The 23,215-nt window shown below is 42.9% G+C and overlaps 1 protein-coding gene across 4 annotated transcripts in view; it reads right to left on the bottom strand.

Moving 5' to 3' along the window:
• The window catches only part of LOC308097934 (serine/threonine-protein kinase N2-like), a 102,396-nt gene that overhangs the window by 25,498 nt on the left and 53,683 nt on the right, over positions 1-23,215 (bottom strand). For all 4 annotated transcript variants that reach the window (XM_080446083.1, XM_080446080.1, XM_080446081.1 and 1 more), the window contains 11 exons: positions 13,711-14,011; positions 12,699-12,838; positions 10,986-11,106; positions 7,379-7,524; positions 6,348-6,561; positions 5,851-6,048; positions 4,134-4,243; positions 3,105-3,248; positions 2,640-2,715; positions 1,875-2,016; positions 529-616 (listed from right to left, as the gene is read on the bottom strand). In XM_080446083.1, coding sequence (XP_080302209.1) covers positions 529-616; positions 1,875-2,016; positions 2,640-2,715; positions 3,105-3,248; positions 4,134-4,243; positions 5,851-6,048; positions 6,348-6,561; positions 7,379-7,524; positions 10,986-11,106; positions 12,699-12,838; positions 13,711-14,011 — 1,680 coding nt within the window. The remainder of the gene's footprint in view (positions 1-528; positions 617-1,874; positions 2,017-2,639; positions 2,716-3,104; positions 3,249-4,133; positions 4,244-5,850; positions 6,049-6,347; positions 6,562-7,378; positions 7,525-10,985; positions 11,107-12,698; positions 12,839-13,710; positions 14,012-23,215) is intronic.

Here is a 23,215-nt window from a genome sequence, read left to right as displayed (position 1 = left end):
AATGGGAGAGGAGAGGACAGGAGATTCTAACCAACGGCCAGGCGCCCCATATTAACCAAAATGTTAACCTATGAGAAATCGCCCCCCAGAAAAGTACGTAAGTAAAGTCACACACTCTTCCATTATGTGTCCCCCATCACTTGATTTTATTTTCTTTCTCCTGCCAGCCCTGCCCTCCTTATCTCCTCTGTCTCTTCGCTTTCTTTATTCATCTGTCCCTCTGTCCAGTATATCTCTCCCTGTGTCCCTCTGTCCAGTATATCTCTCCCTGTGTCCATCTGTCCAGTATATCTCTCCCTGTGTCCATCTGTCCAGTATATCTCTCCCTGTGTCCATCTGTCCAGTATATCTCTCCCTGTGTCCCTCTGTCCAGTATATCTCTCCCTGTGTCCATCTGTCCAGTATATCTCTCCCTGTGTCCATCTGTCCAGTATATCTCTCCCTGTGTCCATCTGTCCAGTATATCTCTCCCTGTGTCCATCTGTCCAGTATATCTCTCCCTGTGTCCATCTGTCCAGTGTGTCTCACCGGCAGTGCAGTGTCCACCACGTCTCTCCTGGTCTCTGGTCTGGGTACAGTGTTACCGTCCAGGGTCAGCTTCTCCACTGAGATCTCCCTGTACACACACACACGCACACACACGCACACACGCACGCACACACACACACACACACACACACACACACACACACACACACACACAATCATTTATTTATGTCCACATAAGAGATACAATACAAGGACACAGATATTACAAAGTGCTGTAAAAAATGCACAGTCAGCGAATCATGGACACATACCCACACAACCTTCAGGGGTACAAATAACAGCGCCTTCACCATATTTGGCGGCTACCGGTAGTAGAAGAAATTGCACAGAATTTAGCCGTTTAGCTGCTTTTTTGGCATCCCAAGCTGTTGGAAGCCTCTTACAACCAACCTATGTACATGTCCTAAGCTGCCAAAGATAAACACAAGTAGATTGCGCCTATGACCTAGCTCTGTGATGGATGGAGGAGCTGGTATTTAATGACTTTGGTCATAAAAGCTTCCTCTAAGCTAGAGTCAAAGGTGCAGGCCACTTCAAGAATGGAAACTGATCTGGAGCCTTCATTGACAACAACAACATCTGGTGTATTAGCAGAGAGATGTGCAAAGATTTCAGGATTTTCAGTACAGAGTTGAAACATGGAAGGTTGGACACAGGAATGTTTGTACATTCTCACTGATAGGGCATTAACAGAATAGTCGAATATTCGAATATTCGACTATCAAACCGACTATTCGACTATCAAACCACTATTCGATTATTCTATTAAAAAAATAAAAATAAAATGTTTTTTTTTAATATATATATATATTATTATTTTTTGTGCTTTTCTACAGCAGACACGTAGCTGTGAGCTCTGGTGTGACGTCAACTCGCATTCCTTGAGTCAAGTCATCAATGCCATTGAAAAAATAAAAATAATAATAACTATTTATTCTTTTTTTATTCTTTTATTTTTTATAATCAAATCGATTAATCGAATATTCGAATACTTATAGGTCGAATAATTCGAATGCTAAAAATCACTATTCGTGAATGCCCTACTCACTGACGGTGTAAGAATGTTTTGATATGTCCTTAGTTATGAGATCAACTATTCTGTCGTGGCGTGCTACTGTATACAAGCCCTTTATAGGCATAGCAGCCATTCAGAATGTGTAACATGGTTTCTGTAACGAGCCCTGTGGTGTGATGCAGACAATGAGGTAAGGTAAGGTAGGGAAAGGTCCAGTCCAGTGTCCACACACACAAACACACACACACACTCAGTAGCGACACAATTATGGAATCATGTTAACAGTTTTGACAGTCACATGGTACTGTACCCTGCGTTGTGGGCGAGCGTGCCGGGCGTGAAGCTGGGTGGGTAGGCGGGCGCGTGGTTGCCCGACGGGATGGCGTTCCTGAGCAGGCGTACCCACGTGGCGATGTCCACGTTCATCTGACGGGCTCTTAAGAAGGCCTTACCTGGAAGACACACACACACACAAAGTTTCAACGGTCAACAGGGTAACTGCACATCCTGAAAAATGTTATTGTTTTCTATGAGTTTCAGGCCTGGAAAAGCCATTGAAGTTAAATACACTGCCTGTATGCGCTCTTATTTCCCCCTGGTGAAACGGGTCTTCTAGTTCATTCTAACAGGTTTTAAAATCTCTTGTCATAATTTGTACAGTGGTATGCATCCCCCCCAACACACACACACACACACACACACACACACACACACACACACACACACACACACACACACACACACACACACACACACACACACACACACACACACACACACACACACACACACACACACACACACACACACACACACACACACACACACACGGTACCCGGAGTTCAATGAACAGTGTAGATAACAGTCATACTAGCAGCCATGGCCATTACATTACAGTGTAGATTTTGGTGTCTCAAAATGTCTATGGACCATTAACCATTTGAACTCTAGCATCCCTACTCTGGGGGGGGATATTCACAGACAATGGCTATTTTCGCGGAATGCTCCCCCTCAGAATATTGACGTTAAGGTAAAAAGCAACAACAGTGAGGATTCTACTGTGTATTATCTTAACCTTGCTGTTTGGAGAATACTTTCTTCTGCCGTTGGAGTCGTGGTCCTCTCACTATGACTGGTTGGAAGAAGGTCACCTGAATGACAAAACGTGACATTGACAAGATCCACACGCGTTCATGCATTTACTGGTATGTGTGCATGTGGTTGTGTATTGCAGGGGTTCCCAAACTTTTTAGCTCGAGTCCCAAAAGAGAATATTTTTTTCACAACTTCTTAACCAAGTTTTTATCATATGGAATTTCTTAGATTTTTTTACTTTTTCTTTTGTTGAAAATCTTTGAAATGGTTGTTAAAAACAATTTGGAAACGGGGGAAAAATATATTATTTTCTCGCGACCTATACAAATGGGTCCGTGACCCACAAATGGGTCCCGACCCAAATGTTTGGGAAACAGTGATGTATTGTGTGCACGTGTGTCTGCAGAATGTGTATTCCGTGCGCGTGTGCGTGCGTTAATGTCACCTCAGCCAGCAGCAGCCCTTGCGGTTCCAGCTCCAGCTGGACCTGGTGTCTCTGGTTGTCCAGGAAGTCCTCCAGTTTGAGGTACTTGAGCGCACACAGGGACCTCCAGTCCCTCCAGTACACCGCCATCTCCATCTCCCTGGACTGGGAGACACAACACATCCAATGCACATTGTACAGTAGTAGTGGTGTAAAGTAACGACAGTAAGTACATTTAAGTACAGTACTTAAGTTCAATTTTGAGATACTTTTACTTTACTGGAGTATTTCCAATTGTCTATACTTTTACTTATTTTTTACTTCTACTCCACTACATCTCAGAGGCAAATAATATCCACTACAGTTGTTTGAAAACTTTAGTTACTAGTTACTTTGCAGATATAAATTATTACATTATAAAACATACATTAACCACTTTAGCCCTATTTTATACCTAGGCTATCACAACGCGTCGCATTGCGACGCGTTGTGAGCTTGTAGATCTGCTGTATCCTGTTCTAGGCCCACTGTTATTCATCTACATATACAGCAGTGGTTCTCAAAGTGGGGTGCCGTGCTGTAAGCTTGTAGATCTGCTATTTTTTTTAAATCTGGAAAATGTGTGCAAATCTTTGAATCTTTTAAAAGCGATTTTTTTCCTTTTTTTAAGATGTATTTTTTGGCTTTTATGCCTTTATTGATAGGATAGTAGTCTGACAGGAAATGAGGAGAGAGATGAGGAGTGACATGTAGCAAAGGCCGTCGGGATCGGGACTCGAACCCCCGACGCGCTGCCAGGCTACTTTGGAGCCTAGGCGAACAATTTTAACACTGATCTTTGCTTCTGGGGATCCCTGGCACAAAGCATGCAAGATGGGGGGTCCGTAGTCCAATAAATATAATTTTTAGGTGTCCTTGACATGAAAAAAAGTTTGAGAAGCACTGCGGTACATAATGGTCTACCTACTCTGAGAGTGTACAACGTGTACACTCTCAGAGTGACATTAACAGTGAGGGTATAGTGGGGTGTAGTGCAGTGTTTGGTCTCACTCTCTCCAGCTCCACGGTGAAGGTGTGGTCCCACGCCTGTTGTCCTACTGTCTTCCACGCCGTCTGTCCCACCACCGTGTTCTCTAGCTTCAGCACCGCACACACCTCCGCTGGACACACAAACACACACGCACGCACACGCACGCACGGACGCACGCACGCACGTGCACACACACACACACACACACACACACACACACACACACACACGGATATGGAAGATATCTTGAGATAACCTTTCATTTTCACTTTGCTGAAAATAGTCGATCAATGTGATAAGACACGTTGTGAGTTTGTACATCTGAGTGTTTGTTCAGTAACAAGGGTCCCTGTCTCTCCAGCTCTTAACTCATTGACTGCCAAGGACGTGTTTTGACGTGTACTGGCGTTTTCAGTGTTTACGCTAGATTGCACTCTCTTCGCTAACCTATTCACCATTTGACTCCCAGTGAAGCAGGAAATCACGTGATTTGCAAAAAAGAAAGCCACGTTCACACCCAATGGATCTAATGGATTTGGAAAAATGCCCCTTTCTCTGCTCTCTGTTGCTTTTTGGCAAAAACAATCTACCGTACTTTCAACTGCCAATAACTTTTTTCATCGATTTTATGAGACTCGGATATGTCTTTTATGGATGGATCGTTGTGAAGAATAATATTCTATGATTTTTCAAAGGTTAGTGAAAACGCTTGGAATCGCTGGCAAGGTCGGCTATGGACGATATTTTACTCTGGCAGTTAATGAGTTAAAATTGAAGCTGGTAAATGGGTACTCTCTCCTGATTGGATGAAATTGGCAAGCCACCTGAAAATGTATTTTCTTTCTGTCTGTCTGTCCGTCCGTCCGTCTGTCACTCTGTTCATGAATTTGCCCAACAGAGGGCGCTGAAAGTGCATTTAACATGTTGTTAGCTTGTAGATCTGTTCTTCACGGCAAAGACTGTATCAAAGGGGGGTCCGTGGCCTAAATGCATAATCAAAACTAGGGGTCAGAGAATCACTGGTCTAAATCAGTGGTTCTCAAGCTTTTTAGGCAGCGACCCCCCAAAATAATCATAATTGAACAGGGAACCCCCCACCCTGACAAGCACTTGGATTTATAGGAGTTGAGGCATTACATTTAGTTTGACTCGGTTCCACAGATAAATATTGTGAAAATACAGATCTACAAGCTCACTACGCCTCGCAACGCCTCTTTCTTACATTATTTGACAATTTGGCCAATGTTTCACCAGTTTTTAATAGTATAGTTTGTTGATTACTGTTGATGCACTTATGGTCTTTTTTATATATACACACACACCGGTATATAAAATATTATATTGGTCTTAAAAGTCCTTAAAGGAGTTGTTCACCCAAACAATTACTGTTTTGTTTTTGTCGCATTCCTGAGCCAATAAATTGAGTCTCCTCGAGACTCAAGAGAGAGAGAGGTATGCATGTACCAGCCAACCTGTCATCACATTAATGGGTTAAGAATGCGACCAAGAAAAAAAACCTCCATAAATTCAAGGCTTCATGGGGTGTGTAATACATTGATAGAAAATAAGTCATTTTTTGGGTGAACTACTCCTTTAAATTGCCAGTTCCCTATCATCTGGGGACCCCCTCCCCCAAAAAAATGAAAATCATGTGGGCACCCCCCCTGTGGGGTCCCGGCCCACAGGTTGAGAACCACTGGTATATAAAAGGAGGCTTCAGGATGGTGTGTGACTCACAGGAGAGCTCGTCTGTCTTGCTGGGGATCCTGAGGCTCATGCTGCTGGTGCTGCGGCTGTACAGACCGCTCAGCTTGAAGGAGGAGCGGCCGTCCCCCCCGGCGCTGTAGGAGGGCAGCACCACGGGGGTCCCCCTGCTCCGCCCCGGGACCGACTCCAACAGACCCACACAGCCCAGCAGACGCACCTGGAGGGTACCTGACGACACACACAGACACACACACACACACACACACACACACACACACACACACACACACACACACACACACACACACACACACCACAGGACAGGAGGAGAGAGAGGGGAAGTACTTTACTTTACTCTATGTATTTATTTGGTCGGTCTAATGCGTGAGGAGACCATGTTTTTTCAATTACTTTTTTCATTTATTTTGTATAATGTTTTAGGAAAATGAAAAAAATTATAATTAAAAAATAAACATAAATAAATGACATGTCATTTCTTTCTTATTAGTTTTATTTATTTATTTTACCAGTGAGCGGCGAGGGCTTGCTGAGCGTGCTGTACTGGTTGTGCATGTAGGGGGCGCCGTGGAGCGAGGAGAGCGAGGAGGAGGAGGCCAGGGCCAGCTCCTCCTTGATGAGGCAGGCCTTGGGGTGGTCCTCCGGCAGCTCCACCAGGCGGTGCTCCAACGAGCCCCGCAGGAGGTCCAGACGCTGGGACGACTCGCTCAGACCACACTGGGCCTGGAGGATGCACCACGGGGGCAACGGCATGGCGGGGGAGAGAGAAGACACAGCAATGAGACTTTTAAACTACTTAACCCATTAAGACCCGGGAACGCATCTGTGTCATTTTTATTTAAGATTTCTTTGGCTATTCAAAAATAGCAAAAAAGCTTATATGTGCTTGTAGATCTGCAATATTTTTGAAAAATCATGAAAATGTGTGCAAATCTTTGAATATATATAATTTTTTTTAAGTGAACAATTGTAACTCAAGTAGTAACAAGTAGCAGATTTACACAGATCTGCAAGCTGGTAGATCTGCTACTTTTGCAACTTTTGAATTTGAATCCTGAAAAGTAACAGTAACAGAGACGATATATGTAGCTAAAATCTAAAATGACAGAGATGCGTTCCCGGATTGAATGGGTTAAAGGTAGTTTAGAGTAAGTGATATATAGTTTGGGTTAAAACGCAACGTTTTTGTTAAAAAGTTAAAGCTCTATATTCTGATAGTAATCATTGCTATAAAGTGCTTGTTCAGTAACAGGAACAGGGGTCTCACCATCTCTCCATATCTCTAGTAAACAGAAAATACATTTTCAGGCAATTTTATCCAATCAGGGGAGACTAACCATTTCTCAGCTTCAATGTTATGTTCCAGTTCTGCTCATTTCTTTGTGTAACAAGAGCAACTTTCATTGAAATGAATAGCAGGGGGCGGGGCAGTCCGCCCTCTAGATATATTATAACTATGCTTCACACACACACACACCCACACACACACACACACACACACACACACACACAGCGTCTCTGTGCATCCATTGAGTCTGACCTCGGCTATAGCCTTCTTGTCCTGGACCTTGCCCGTTCCCAGCAGCCTCAGCATGTTCTTGGCGCCCTCGGCCATGGCGTGCTCCACGCGGTAGTGATGCCACAGCTCCTCCACCCGCAGCTCCACCCCGCACATGTCTGGCTTACCTGAGAACAGAGGGGGGGGGGGGGGGGAGTCAATCGAATGGTTTCTCTAGACCAGTGGTTCACAAACTTTATAGCTCAAGACCCAAGAGAGAGATTTGGACATTTTGCCCGGGACCCGAACTAGTGAAACTAGCAGATCTACAAGTTCATAACGCGTCGCTTCGTGCGTCGCGTCGTGAGCTTGAAGATCTGCTATTTTCACTAGTTTGGGAGTGTTTTCTCTATTTCAATTTTTTTTATTGAATTATGGAAGTACTTGTTTTTATTGTGTTTCAGTAAGAACAATAAAACAAGTGTTTTCACAATTTCTTAGCTCATTTCCTGCCATACTCGCATAAAGTCGTTCTATTAAATAGCGCACTTCTCCGCCAACTCGCATAAATGCGTTCTATAAAAAAAATTAGGCACGCTGTTTTAGGCACCGTAACACAGCTCTGGGATGATCCATCGTCATTGAGAGAAGAAGTATGTGGATGTGACATCATTCCAAAAAACGTCACTTCCACCCGCCCTGACTATGGGATTTTCAGAAAAACAGCTGTAACTCAGTTGCTGTTTTTTTGCATTGAAAACCACTGTTTTCAGCGGCCCCCCAGCCCCAAAATGGCGGATCGCGGTTGGAATGTTGTGGTTCGTCTGAATACACAGATCCCTCCGCTTACCCCTTCCCTCCGCCTTTTTTGCTTTTTTGGAATACAATGTCGCCTCCACGGCGTTTCAAATATCATCGAATGAAGGTAATTACGCTGGCAAGGGGATAACAAACGATGTTTAATACCTTGGCTGTTATTGTGTTAAACATTGTTTTATTTAATTAAGGAAATTGCTGGAATTGTTTTTAATTGATGAAAAGTTGTGATTTTTGCTGTTTGAACTTTTTAAAATACATTGAAATAATATATATATAAATATATATTTTGAACGTAGGAAACAAAAAATAGAGGATATTTACTTGCGACCCATAAAAAATGCTCTGCGACCCAAACATGGGTCCCTACCCACTGTCTGGGAAACAGTGCTCTAAGACTGCTAGATTGTCACTTCGTGGGGACCCCCCCAAAATCATCAGACCCACAGGTTGAGAACCACTGCTTTAAACCCCACTCCATAGCGGTTGGTTTATACCCCAGATATGTGTCCAAAGTCTGGCCTGGGGGCCAATTGAGGTACAAAGGGCACCTTTTATGTGGTCCGCGGCTTCCTTCCTAAAATCTCTTGCCAGTATAGTTGTGAAATTCATACATTTCACAAGAGTTTTTTGCAAGGGTTCCTAACTGAGTTGTTTCATCCTCATAAGGTGCGAAAGAAGAGGCTATTTTATAAAAATAAATTGTAGAGAACTTTTCCCACCTGGTTACATTGTGGCTACACTGTCATTTGAACAAAAGACAATGTATTGGACTGTAACAATAATAGCAAATGCAGCAACAAAAAAAGAAAGAAGCTGAATTGCCTTGTTTTGTTCCCAGCACCGATGAGTGGCTTCCAGTACATTTAGCTACACTGCCATCCGCTGTCATGATGAGCAGAGGAGCATTGGCTTCTTATAAATGGCTCGATAGATGGGATTTTAACGTAGCTGTGGTGGGTGCCAGCACTTGGCTTCTAAAAAGAATGCTTATGAAATGTGTTTATAATGTACAGGTAGCTGGAAGCTCCGATGGAGGGCTCGTCTGAGGACGACCTAGAGAGCTGTAGTTTTAGGCAGTAAGACATACTGTAGGGAATGCTATATCGTCTGTGTCGGGTGGAAACCTCATACCTCCAAAACTGTTGGGGAACGCTGTCATTTTAAAATTGCTTCAGCTATTAAAAAAAATATATATATATTATGATTTTTTTATTTTTATTTATAGAAGACACAAAAAAGGGGAGATTTACTCGAGGCCCATACTGTATATATTGGTCCGCGACCCAAACATGGGTCCCCGACCCACTGTTTGGGGAACAGTGATCTAGAGGATTGTTTGTTGTTGGTTTTACATTTAGCCCTCATAATACGTGACCTGGTTTTCCCATCACGCTGAGGGTGTTATTTATGGGGCGAGGGTGTGGTGCTCAGCTCATCCTGACCTGTATATACCAGTATACGTGAAACACAGGTGGTCTATTTTTAGGGACGTGCGTGGTCTAACAGATGTAAGGGACGTTGAGCTATCGCTAATGTATTCCCCATGCTGAGAGGCCCAGTCTCTCTCTCTCTCTCTCTCTCTCTCTCTCTCTCTCTCTCTCTCTCTCTCTCTCTCTCTCTCTCTCTCTCTCTCTCTCTCTCTCTCTCTCTCTCTCTCTCTCTCTCTCTCTCTCTCTCTCTCTCTCTCTCTCTCTCTCTCTCTCTCTCTCTCTCTCTCTCTAATCAACTGTGTCATCTTCTTTCAAGTATTGCCCCCCCTCTCTCTCTCTCCCCTCTTTGTTAAATGAGGCATGGCTTTTAGCTGTTGGCCAACATCAAGGCAATGCAGGAACATCAATAACACCCTGACCTGTGTGTGCGTGTGCGTGTGCGTGTGCGTGTGCGTGTGTGTGTGTGTGTGTGCGGGCGCGCATATGCGGACTGTAATGGGCAATACATGTCTGTGTGTGTGTGTGCGCACACAGTGTGTGTGTGCACGTGCGCGCGTGTGTGTGTTGCATGTGTGTCCTGCGAACGGACGTGTGCATGTGTGTGTGAAGGTGTCTCTATCCCGCGGTGTTGCGAGGAACACATCGATCTGTTAGGGCGCTTCTGGGAACGGAGAGAGACGATAGCGGCTCATTTACGCTCTGCTCCGTCCGTGAGGCGGGCGCCGTGTGCGCCGGAAATAGCAGATCTACGAGCGCGTCTGTGACGCGTTGTGAACACTCAGATCAGCTGGCACAGGGAAAGCTGTCTGAACCTTCCTTAAATTAATAGATCAGTGGGTCCAAAACTTTTTAGCCCAAGACTCAAAAGGGAAATTAGACGTTTGCCCGGGACCCTGAGAAGTTTAGAGAAATTTACTCCCGACCCATCTTTGGGTCTGCGACCCAATGATGGGTCCCAACCCACTGTTTGGGAAACAGTGTAATAGGGAAATCAGAATACTTCAGAATGTATTGGTCTGGTGTGTCAGTGCAACATTCAGACAGACATTCCTCAGCTGCCAGTATAAAGGGTGAAAAGTACAGCTGAGCACCCACATTAGTAATTAATGCTGAGGAAAGGGATCCACTTGATCTCTTGTCCAGAATTTCCACTAGTTTTTATTTGTTGACGAAATTGCCAATATATTTAGTCATAGTTTTAGTCATCATATAGCTTAGTTTTTATTTAGTTTTCTTCAGTGAAAAAATGTTTAGGGTCGACCGAACCTTTTCCGTCATAGTTTTAGTCATCAAAATGAACACTGGTGGAAAATAAGCGTTGAAATCGATTAAAATATTCAGTTGATATTCATCAATGTACAGAGAAATTATTATTATTATTATTTTACACAACGAGGCACCTTGGTTGTCTTCAGTCTGCTCAGTGGCCTGCATGGACTTGCGGATCTGCATGCGGATGATGTCGATCTTGGTCTTACTGTCCTGCAACATCTGCTGAGCGGTCTGGAGAAGCTTCTTGTCCTGCGAGGACACACACACACACACGCACACACACCCACCCACACACACGCACACACGCACACACACACACACGCACACACGCACACACACGCACACACACGCACACACGCACAGCAGAGTAGTGATGGAACAGTTCATCAAACAAATCAATTAAAACAAATTTTCATATATATTTTTTTAAACCTTTTTATTTTCTTTAAAAGCTTTTTTAATAGCAGCGTGTTGTGAGCCTGTAGATCAGTCATTTATCTATCTTTGTCTGACACAGTATATATATATATATATATATATATATATATATATATTGCGTCGATTCATTAATATTAATACTTGTCGATTGTTTCAATTAATCGAAAAAGTGATCAATGGCAAAATCAGTAAGAAAATAATGGCAGTGAGACAGCAGACATTAGCAAGCACTCTTCCAGTAACCTTTATCATATCTACAGCTCTTCCCACACTAGTCTGCTGACTGACGAAGAGGAGAGGAGAGGAGAGGAGAGGAGAGGAGAGGAGGATGGTCCTGCCAGACATTCTGACAGTGAGGACATTAACAGTCATTTACATTAGATAGATAGGAGATAACGTGAATCACTGAGTATCTTGTTACCGTAACCTCTAATACGTATGGTGAGTGAATAAGCACTCTTTACAGCTACGCTCTCTTCAAAGTGACTCTGAGGAAAGCATTGCAAAGTATTTAGTAGGCTAAAGCTAACAGAGTATTAATTGATGTGCAAAATTGCAACAATGGTTTAAAATTACGTTTTTTCGTTTTTGTAGTTATCGTTGCTATAGATAGATTGTTCAGTAACAGGGGTCTCCCCGTCTCTCCAGCACTTAAATAAACAGAAACTACATTTTCAGGTGGGAGCCCAATTTACCAATTTCAATGTTATAGTGTTCCGGTTCCAATTTTGTCACCAATTCAACTTTAACTTGTTTGTCTTGTATCCTGTATGAGTTCTCTCTCCTGATTGGATGAAAGCGGTATCCCAACATTGCATTTTCTGTTTTTACTAAAGAGAGCTGGAGAGATGGCCATAGTATTTGATTGAATCAATTATAAAAGTTTTAAATCCAAATGTTTTCTTTTTAAATACAATAGCAAAAATAGCAAAAATATAATGTTTTGCTATTTCTGCATGACACCGTTGTATGACAAAATCATATACTGTATACAATAGGGCTTAAATGGTTAAAAATGACAGTTGACAGTTTTTTGAACAAAGCGCATGTTACTATATCAGTGGTTCTCAAACTTTGTCATGTCAAGGACCCCCCAAATTGCCGTGGACCCCCATCTCAAAATATTTAGTTCCAGGGATGATGGATCCCCAGAAGTAAAGATTTGGGTTACAAAAAATAGCATATCTACAAGCTCGTAGTGCGGCACTCGGTGCCGCGCTATGAGCTTGTACATCTGCTATTTTTGAATAGCCCAAGTGTAAAATGTTTTTTAGCTCAAATCAAAAAGTGACACAGATGCGTTCGAGATCTTAATGGGTTAAAAAAAACACACTTCTAGATGATTCGATTCACGGAAAAAGTCAACTGGTAGAACAATGGCTATAGGGAAAAAAAGAATGTACTTTGGTGACTCCGTTGGCGTAGATGGGGATCATGTTCTCTGCTCCCTGCTTGACCTTCAGCTCGATGTTCAGCTGTCTCTCCAGAGCAGAGATGCGCTCCTGGCTGGCTGACTTACGGCTGACCGGAGACCGCGGGGCATCTGTGTGGAAGAGGACGCAAGGTTATATATATATATATACGTCAGTGATTCTTTTAACCCAGGGGTCTTCAACATGGGGGTCCTCAGAGTTACTACAGGGGGGGGGGCCGCCGAATCTTTCAATGATAGGAAGGTTTGTTTTTTTACATTAACAACTGAACCGTAGGATTCTGAGGGGAACAATAGCCGAAAATAGCAGATCTACAAGTTTGTAGATCGGCTATTTTCGGCAAAGAGGTTTGGTGTGGGGGGTGGGGGGGGGGGGGGGGGGAGCAGACCAAGTATTGAGGGTTTAAGTGGTAAACGGTCTGAAAATACACATTAACATGAATCCAGCACAACGCTACACAAGTCTATGAAGCTATCTATGAAATGAAAAAGTAGTGGGGGTCCCTGCTTCATCTCTCTCTCAGCTAAGGGGTCCTTGGCCTGACAAACGTTTTACTCATTTTTGTAACTCATTGTTAAGACCTGAGGACGATGCAAATGCCTTCTAAATCAGTAGTTCACACACTTTCAAGATTCTTCCAAAATGTTCAACCATAGCAGATGACCAAGCTCGCAAACAGTATTTAATGGGTTAAATTACTTTTTCTTGTACTTTTTAATTTCAAGGATCACCAGTTTGATACCATAATTATCTCTTAACTTAAATTGAAAAACATTTGTTTTAATTTTCTTCTCAATTTCTCAAATTGTGTTTTATTTACAGACAGACAGACATAGATAGATATAAATATATACGCAGATATAAACATGAAGTGAGCACCATTTGCTTCATATTTATAAAAATTAAGAACCAACGGAATAAGTTGAAAAAACTAAACCGCCAGACGAGTTCAAAAAGACAAACCCCCCCCCAGGTTCCTCGCCTTTGTTGTCATCGTGTCCCTTGACCACGATGTGCGCGTCCAGCTCCTGCAGCTGGGCGTGCAGGTCGTCCAGCTTGCGCTTGGAGCTGCGGAGCTGCGAGTCCACCTGCTGGGCGTTGCGCTTGTCGGTGGTGGCGCGCCGCAGGTTCTCAGCGCCCTCCTTGATCTTGAGCTCGCAGCGGATCTCGCGGCGGAGGCGCACGCGCTCCTCGTCCAGGCGCTGCTGCACCCGGGAGTCCGAGAAGTCGGTGCCCTGGTCCAGACCCAGCTGCTGCAGCACCGACAGCCCGCCGGGGTCACCCTGGAGGAGGGGGCAGGGGGGGGAGGGGGGGAGGAGGAAAGTTTTTAGTCGACGATTAATTGCCAAACGAATAATTGCAATTATTACACGGCTTGGTTGAATGCTTGATCCTGATTGGTCAATCGCTGAATTCAGCGAATTGATTGATTATTATCAGTGAATAATGACCGATGAGCTCAATAACAGACCGCTGTCTAATCAAAGACTCAGAGCACCTGCTCATATCAACTTGCGCTGCTTGATTTTATGCCGTATCCAACATGACAGCCATGTAAACAAACACGCCATGTCATTTACAACTAAACGTTGCTCTCTAGAATGTTTTTGAAAACATTTGAAGTGAGAAATAGACGATGCAATAACCACCACACACTCATTTGATCCACTACACTTCCTTGTTTATCGTGGCGCAACAACGGCAGAATACCAAAACGCTCGCCCCAAAACACAGTCGCCCCGGGGCAAATCCGGCGGTATTATAGGCAAATCCAGCAGTACAGTATATAGAATGGGGGCGAGCGTGTTTTGGGGCGAGTCTTCCGGTTACCTTATGGAATACTTTCATTTGCTTTCCGAGGCGAACTTGTCCGCCCAGCCCAACACTTATGAAATACTTTCATTGCCGTAAGCAATCGCTTGGTTGTTACTTTTGGGTCAATTTATTTATTAAGTAGCCGTGTAATAAGCGGGATAATGTATGGGGAGGTGGTCATTATTGAAAATTAGATCCCGACAGGGTGATTATCCACCGACACGGAGCGTCATACATTATTCCTTGCTTAACGCGTTGTGTTTTGGGCATTGAACCTTGGAACATATGAATCAAAATGACATTTCTGTTGGCCTTTTAGGCTTTGTAAACTTGCTTTGTAAAAAAAGTTCAAAAATAGACTATCTACAAGCTCACAACGCTTCACATCCGGACACGTTGTGAACTTGTAGATCTGCTCTTTTTCAACATATGAATTCATACAGATTAATGGAAATGATTCTCACAACTATTGCGAAATAATTGTAATTAGCTCAAATAATTGAGTGGATAACAGATTATGTGAGAGAAATAAGCAGGGGTGCACTGGTTGCTTCACGCAACACCACAGTGTTCAACCATTGTTTGGGGGGGACAGGATCACGCACGTGCACAAATGTGCACACACGTGTACAAAACTGTAAAAAAAAAAAAAAAAAAACGCCATTACACTGGAAATAAGCAACCAGGTCTATGAAAACAAGCCCAAAAGAAGCAACTAGGCCACATGAGCACATTAAAGGTCCTTACACACCGGGGCGATTTTTTTCACGCGAATAATATGTTTTTTTTAAAAACCTTATAAAGTCAATGCAAGCTTCCACACCAGTTTCGCGGAGCGAAAAAAGTGTCTTTTAATTATTCGGAACGAGTCCGAATTTTGCGTATATTCGCATATTCGCCGGTGTGTAACCGCCTTTAGCCTATATGCATTGGCTATTTGAAAATAGCCGCTCTACAGTACAAGCTCACAACGTGTCGCAATGCTATTTAAAAAAGAATCTTGAACAAATTTGAAACATGTGGAATATTACACAACTCTGGTATTGGGGTCCCTGGCAAAAACATTTTTTTTAGATTTTTGATTAATTTGGGGGGGATAAAAAGCCATTCCAATGGATGTTACAGTAACTTAACCACACTCGCTCATGACCTGTACATCTTAGACCTAGTCTGAAGATGTTATACAAACTAGCAGTTACAGTACTCAGTACGATCTGAGGCAGCCATGACTAACAACACAAACAGAAATACTAAACAGGTGAACTGTGGAACAGTGTAGCATTAATAGAAACTTCAATCAATGAGGGCCCTTTCTCCCATGTGCCTGGCACGCTCACTGATACTCGTAGAATCATATACAGACCTACACACCAAGGATATTTGTTCTGTATTTTTCATGAGTTTGTGTTTTAATTTAGTTTTTCGCCGTCTCCGCCAGGCCGAAGACTTCGCTCCTGTCTGTCCGTCCGTCCATGTGTGTGCGTGTGCGTGTGTGTGTGTGGATTTTATACCTTTTTCTGTTTCGTTTTGATCTCTAAGACCCCAACCTACGCATACTGTCAAATCATCAGTGTTCATTTAAAGTCGTGGTGAAATGGCTTCTTTTTTTTTTTTTTAAGTTTCAGTCTGAAACATCATCTCTCTCAACCTGGTCTCAACCAATCAGAAGGTCACATCCCTTCAGGCTACGGAATGTTGGAATTGCACTCACTGCAGCGTGATTTGGGTTGCAACCGGAGCAGTGGGCAAACCCCGCCCCCGGGGAATCGAAACCCCGTGCCCCCGACTGTCTCCATTGGCCGAATCACGCATGCTTGAAAGGTATATATGTGGGCCTTGCTGTATGTTATGCCACGCAGTCAGGATACGTAAAAAAAAACATATCTACAAGCTCACAATATAAAATACAGTTCTTGGGCATTTGTGCAGTAGGAGAGGTGTTCTCAAATACTCTATTTTCCTGTACAGTTTGCGGTATACCGTTCTCACACTTGGCGGAATAGTCGAGTACAGTACTTGCTATGTATGAGATATGACAGTATACAGTCAAACTAGGCATTTGGTGATGAGAATTATCAATATAGCATGGCAAGATCCATCCATCTGCAGGCTGATGGCTGTAACTTAATCCATTGAAATAAAAAAGGAGCGGATGGTTTTCTGCTGAGGAAACAGCAATGAAAGCGACCATTTACAGCAGGGGTGATGCAACTTTGATGATGGAGAGGGACACTATATTTCCACACTCACTCCAGAGGGCCACATTGCATATACTGTCGGTCAGACACCTCTTATCTCCGTATTTGAACTACTTTCGTAAATTAATGCTGTACTTCGCCATTCTATGTCACACAAAAGTAGCAAAAATAGCCAATCTAAAAGCTCAAAACGCGTTGCACCGCGACGTGTTTTGAGCTTGTAGATCTGCTATTTTTTATTTGGAATCCAGATTTTTTTTTCATTTTTTTAAATTGGAATCCTGTAAAGACATAAAAAAGACAATAGAATTTTAATACTAGTCATTGAGCTACTAATATAGACTGAAGTAATCAAAGCGGGTCATGTTTGCATGTTTGGAATTGTAATTGTAGCAGCTGAAAGCAATAATATATCAGTATTCTGATATTAACCTGCGGGCCGCATTAAGTGAAGGTGGGGGCCGCATGTGGCCCCCGGCAGAGCCGTTTGGGAGAAATGCGGGGCCCTGTGCGAAGTCGCGTGCGCGCCCCCATCCTCGCCCGCGCGCAAAGCGGTTTTGGGCGGATATTTCCGAGTTTTTTTTTTTTTATTTATTTTTTTTACTTTTTTTGCGGGGCTCCCCCAAGCGCGGGGCCCTGTGCGGCCGCACCGTTCGCACTACCCTTGGTGCGGCCCTGGCCCCCGGGCCGCCAGTTGCCCATGTATGATTTACAGGGGAAAAAGCAGAGCAAACTCAGTTCCATTTGACTAAGTATATATAGTGATTAAGTGGTTACAAAACATAGTCATGAAGTCACTTTGATTGTAGGCCTACCAGTTAAGTCACATCATCATACTTTGTCATCACTGCCATTATGTTTAATATAGCACTCAACCTTTTAATTATGGTTCTGTACAAATAAAGAGATTAATATCCTGAATCAAAGATGTGACTGTGAAATGGGACTTGATAATCAGCAGTGCCCGGCTAAAGGGGAATTTAGCCCGACGGTTTTCTTACCTTTTCTATGATATGATATCCTAGGACGAGTGGTACAGTAGAAACATGAATAATTCCATAACGAGTCAACCGCAGCTAAAACCAGAGCGTATACACGGTGTGCTAGATCGCGTATTTTAATAATTATAATTCTCCCTCCCTGTCAGGAGTCATTAATTCACACAGAGAGTGTGTCTTTATCACAATATGCCCAAATATGGATTCATTTGTCATAATACTGACAAAATTCAGATCATAGATTTAGCTCAAATTCAGGTTGAGTAACGTCATTAGTTATTCCATATAATGATGTCATCACGCAATGATATCACAACATCATTATTACATCAGATGTAATTGTCCTTTTAAAAGTCGTTATTTTAGTTTATAACAAAAAAGCATTAAGAAACTTCTGGTAATAAATTGCCCTGCCTTCTAACAACTTTCTGTAAATTAGTTGCACTGATTCACAGTGGTGCTGGTGTGTGAAATGTTTCACTGGACGATACATCTGAAAGGACATGATCTGAAAGGACAGCATAATTACAGCCCAGCTGCTGTGGTAGTCGGACACAAGGTGTACTCATTTGAAGGAGACTATCAGAAAAAGAACAGTGGTCAGATGGAAGTCCACATCTTTAACACAGTGTCTCTACGCTGGAGGAAGTTGCCCCCATGGACAAATGGAAGAGGAGAAGGTCCCCCTGATGTTCCCTCCAGGCGCTGGGGCCACACAGCTGTACTTATAGCAGATCGCGTCTACATCTGGGGAGGATCTCCTTACTGCAACCTGCTCTATGGATTTGATGTCGACTCCCACAGATGGTTCAAGCCCGAGATTTCTGGAACCGTTCCAGAGGCGAGACACAATCACACAGCCTGTGTCTTGGAGAAGGTCATGTATATCTATGGAGGATCCAATACAGGAACGACTAATGAGATGTACAAGTTGGACACCACCACAATGGTCTGGGCTTTAATTAACACCAGAGGAACTCCACCACCTGTTTCACTATATCACTCTGCCACCATCATCGGGCCAAAGATGTTTGTATTTGGGGGCTATGGGGATGAGGGAGTCGTCTACAACATCAGAGTGTTTGACACGGAGACCAACAACTGGCTGAACACACCTCCTGCACAGCTTCACCCAGAAGGACGCTGGGGTCATTCAGCCTTTGCCTACAATGGAGAGCTGTACATATATGGTGGCTACAACAACCACAACTTAAATGATGTGTGGAAATTCAGCCCAGTGACCTTCACCTGGAATAAGGTTGAACTCAAGGGAAACGGCCCTTCTCAGACGTTTCATATGTGCTGTTGCATGGTGGGAGATCGTATCATACTCTTTGGAGATCGGAAAGCACAAGTAGACCTCCATCTCTTTGATGGTCTGTATATCTTAGATTTAAGTCCAACACTGAAGACATTATGCAAGCTAGCAATTATTCAGTACGGTGTGGAGCAGTCAGAACTCCCTCACGACATCAGGTGGGAACTGGCAGCCATGACTAAAAACCACTAGAAAGGTTCACATGCTCAGTGGAGCGCAAATCTCTGCCAGGAAGTGTGACCAGTCTGGAGTTTGACTCTGTAATAGAGTGTCTTTATGTGAAAGAACAGCTACTGATTAGGAACATTATTTGCACCTGTGCTGATTACGATATCCCCTGCACCACCTGTTACAATCCTTTGAAGTGTTTATTTTTTCTAGAGATCTAACTCTTTTTAACACATTGATGGCCAAGATCGCATTGATGCGTTCTTTCATTTTTGGGGGGAAATTCTACAAGGGGCGACCTAACACAGCTTTGGAATGATCGATCGTCATTCAGAGAAGTAGAATGTGGATGTCGTTCCAAAAAAACAGGAAGCCATCCGCTTCCTGTTTGGGATTTTCAGAAAAACAGCTGTAACTCAGTTTCTTTTTTTTGCATTGAAAACCACTAGTTTTCAGCAGGCCGAAGCCTTGTCAATAATATATCAGTATTCTGATATTAACCTGCGGGCCGCATTAAGTGAAGGTGGGGGCCGCATGTGGCCCCCGGGCCGCCAGTTGCCCATGTATGATTTACAGGCAGAATAACATATTCTCATTCTCTCAATATATTCTATATATCACCTATATCATTATCACAGGGATGCAGGGGTTAACAGAGCTGCTCCTGCAGCCTAAAATCTCTTCACTCACGTCACTCGACCATTCGTGGTCGAGTGACCATCAGTTTGTATTGAGAGAGGGGCCGTCACAACGGTGACGGTGGGACTAGTTGTAGCAGAGACCGATGCATTGTAAAAGTAAGAATCAGACTGTCAGTCTCAGACTTTATCACCTCACGTTAATGAACGTATCCCCTGCCAGATTCATATAGAGCTTAGCTGAAAACTGCCATAATGGCAGTTCATCAGAGTGTTCAACTGTTGAACACTTCTAAAAAAAAATATATACTAGTAGGCTATTGAACACAAGCCACACTCAGAATATGCAAGCAACATCATGGTGCTGCCGGCAAGGTGTTCTTTAATCTGCCATTATAGAATTATTTTAAGAGGAGGTGTTTGTGAATGGATGAAGGCTAATCACTTTGATGACTCATCTCGGCCATTCAGGCAGTATAGAATTATTCATTCTTTTATAATCTAATCCTATAATAAAGCCAGCAGAGAAGAAATTATTAACCAATATAACAGCCTAGCGTATTTTAAAGGTGTCATGACATTCATTTTCACTTTTTTTATTTTCAATGTTTTATTTGGGGTTTTATGACCTCAATTACACCCAAAAAACCTGAACTTAGAACATTCAGTGGATTTTCTGTGGTCTGGGGTTTTCTGAATAATTAGGCTGAAAAGTAATCTGAGCTTGGCCCTTCGACAGTGAGGTCACAGTCGATTAATCCCGCCCACTCTCCTCCTCGCCCCTCCCCTCCCCTATCCTTTCCTTTGGGGGGGGGCGGAGCAGAGGCGATGATTGACAGGCAAAATCCCTCACCAGCGACACCCGCAGGCAAAGATTTCTTTTTTCATTGCAGTTGAAAAGGCTTTAGAAATGTGAGAGAAAAACACCTGCCATGGATCACTGGAATGGAATTTTCACTTAAAACTTTTTGTACACTTTTGAAGGACCAGGACAAAGACTTTGAATGTGGTGTAAAAGTGAATGTCATTAAACCTTTAATAGTAAAGCCAGCAGAGAAGCAACTATTAACCTATATAACAGACTGGTGTATTTTAACTGCAACAGTTGACGAACGGCTGCACAAGACGGCCGTCTCCATCTATTTATAAACTCTTTGTATATAGCCGGCAGAGAAGCAATTATTAACATATATAACAGACAAGCATATTTTAACAGCAACAACCTAAAATGTTTTCAGATACATATTTGTGTGTGCTGATTAAAATGAGTAATACACCGTCTGGACTTGAATGAGATTCAAAACGGAGTAGCTCTGTAATTAAAATCAGGTGTGTTTGGAGGAACGCGAGCTATGGGAATGAACGGTGAATGAAATCAAGATGAATGTCATCACGCAGTTTGCGTTCATAGGAAGTAATTAAGATTGGCTTTTTAAAGGACTTTTGATTTAAGAATACATGAACAATCTATTGTTATACGTCCATATTATGATCACGGATTTGCTCTAAAAGTTTGAAAAAAGTATTTTAAATTTCACCACGTCTTTTAACTCTGAAATAGATTTATACAGTTTCAGAAGCACAGACTAAAAGGGTCCACTTGGTTCCATTTGTACATTATTGTACATCACATTACTTTTTTCATTTTTTTAAAAAATAGATTTGGACAATGACAATTTTTTATAAAATAAACAAAAAAATAAATAGATAGATTACATAATTATAATAATACAACCTAAAAATAAAAATAAAACATATACTAACATATACATTTGGTCCAAGTATAGCGCACACGCGCAGGCGCCGCACCACACACACACACACACACACACACACACACACACACACACACACACACACACACACACACACACACACACACACACACACACACACACACACACACACACACACACACACACACACACACACACACAGTCAGTGCTGCTGAAGGCCATTCAGCCATCCATCTCGCCTCCCATTCAGCTTAGCAGATCTGATTACACCCTCTCCTCTCGGATATCTGGCTATATTCATACTGAAGGCAAAATCCCTTATGTTTGTCAAATGTGATCTTTAGGACTGACCGATCCACTGTTGTTTGCAAGTGATCCAATAGGCTCTGTGCACAGCAACCATATAGACCATATTCACACGGCGGCCATATTGCCATTAAGTCAATGAAATGCCACCCCAGTTGCCACAGCAACGCAATGTTAAATTCCAAAATGGCCACCGTGTGAATATGGACTATAGGACGGAAATTGGGCCTCTTCCTTACTTCCTTCACAGGTGTTACCAATGATACTAATGAAGGCTCTGTTCCATTTCATGTAGCACAGTGGTTCTCAAACCTTTTAATTTCTAGGACCCCCATAACTCTGAGAGTGTACAAATGGAACCAAATGGACCCGTAACACACCCGCAAGGGGCCATTCCCCTCAAGTGTTTCCAGTGAGCCGACATGCACAATGTCAGCACAGACTCTGTTTGACCAGAATGGAACAGAGCCTTAATTAGTATCATTGGTAACACTTGTGAAGGAAATATGGCCCAATTTATTTCCAATATGGTTGGATTTGTGCATTCAGACATCATAAACCTATCTGCATTGGCTGCTGTCCATCGGCTATTTTCAGCGAAAGCTTTCCCCCACAATACCAGAAAACAGAAGAGAGTCCGTCAGGGCTCTACACTAGAGCCCTGACGGACTCCGGTCAACCATTATGGGGTTTAAGTTAAAAAAAAAAGGTTTGAGAATCAGTGCGTATAGAAGGCAGACCAGGGCGAGGGTCTGGCCAGGCAGCGCCACACTCATTTTTAACCCATAACACATTCCCTGCCAGAGGGTTTTTTTTATTTTACTTCCCCCAGTGCCAGTGTTTAAATTTTTTTTACACAGGAGCCGAGATACAGGATTTTAAAGTAATAAGTTAACCAAGGAGTGAATGGAGCTAGAAATCTTTGGATCGTGATATCTCTGGTTCTGTGTGGATAAATTGGAAAAAAAAAGAACCTTTTTTTTTTTTTTGAAAAACGGTTATACTCGTGGATGGCAGTAAACGGGTGTATTTTTCATCAACGGTTATACTCGTGATTGGCAGGTAAAGTGTTAAGACCTGAGGCCGATTCTACAAATGTCTTCTAAATCCTAATCCTAAATCCCGTTGCTATATCAGTGGTTCTCAAACTTTTTCATGTCAAGGACCCCCAAAATGATTAGTATTTGGCCACGGACCCTCATCTCAAAATATTTTGCTCCAGGGACCCCCCAGAAGAGTTAAAAATGTTTGCGTAAAAAATATTTACATTCAAAGATTTGCACAAATTTTCAAGATCTTTCAAAAATAGC

The sequence above is a fragment of the Gymnoscopelus braueri genome, assembly GCF_963280865.1.
Source record: "Gymnoscopelus braueri genome assembly, chromosome: 13".
Lineage (NCBI taxonomy): Eukaryota > Metazoa > Chordata > Actinopteri > Myctophiformes > Myctophidae > Gymnoscopelus > Gymnoscopelus braueri.
Note: the sequence above shows the minus strand (reverse complement) of the source record. Positions and strands in the feature narration are given on the sequence as shown.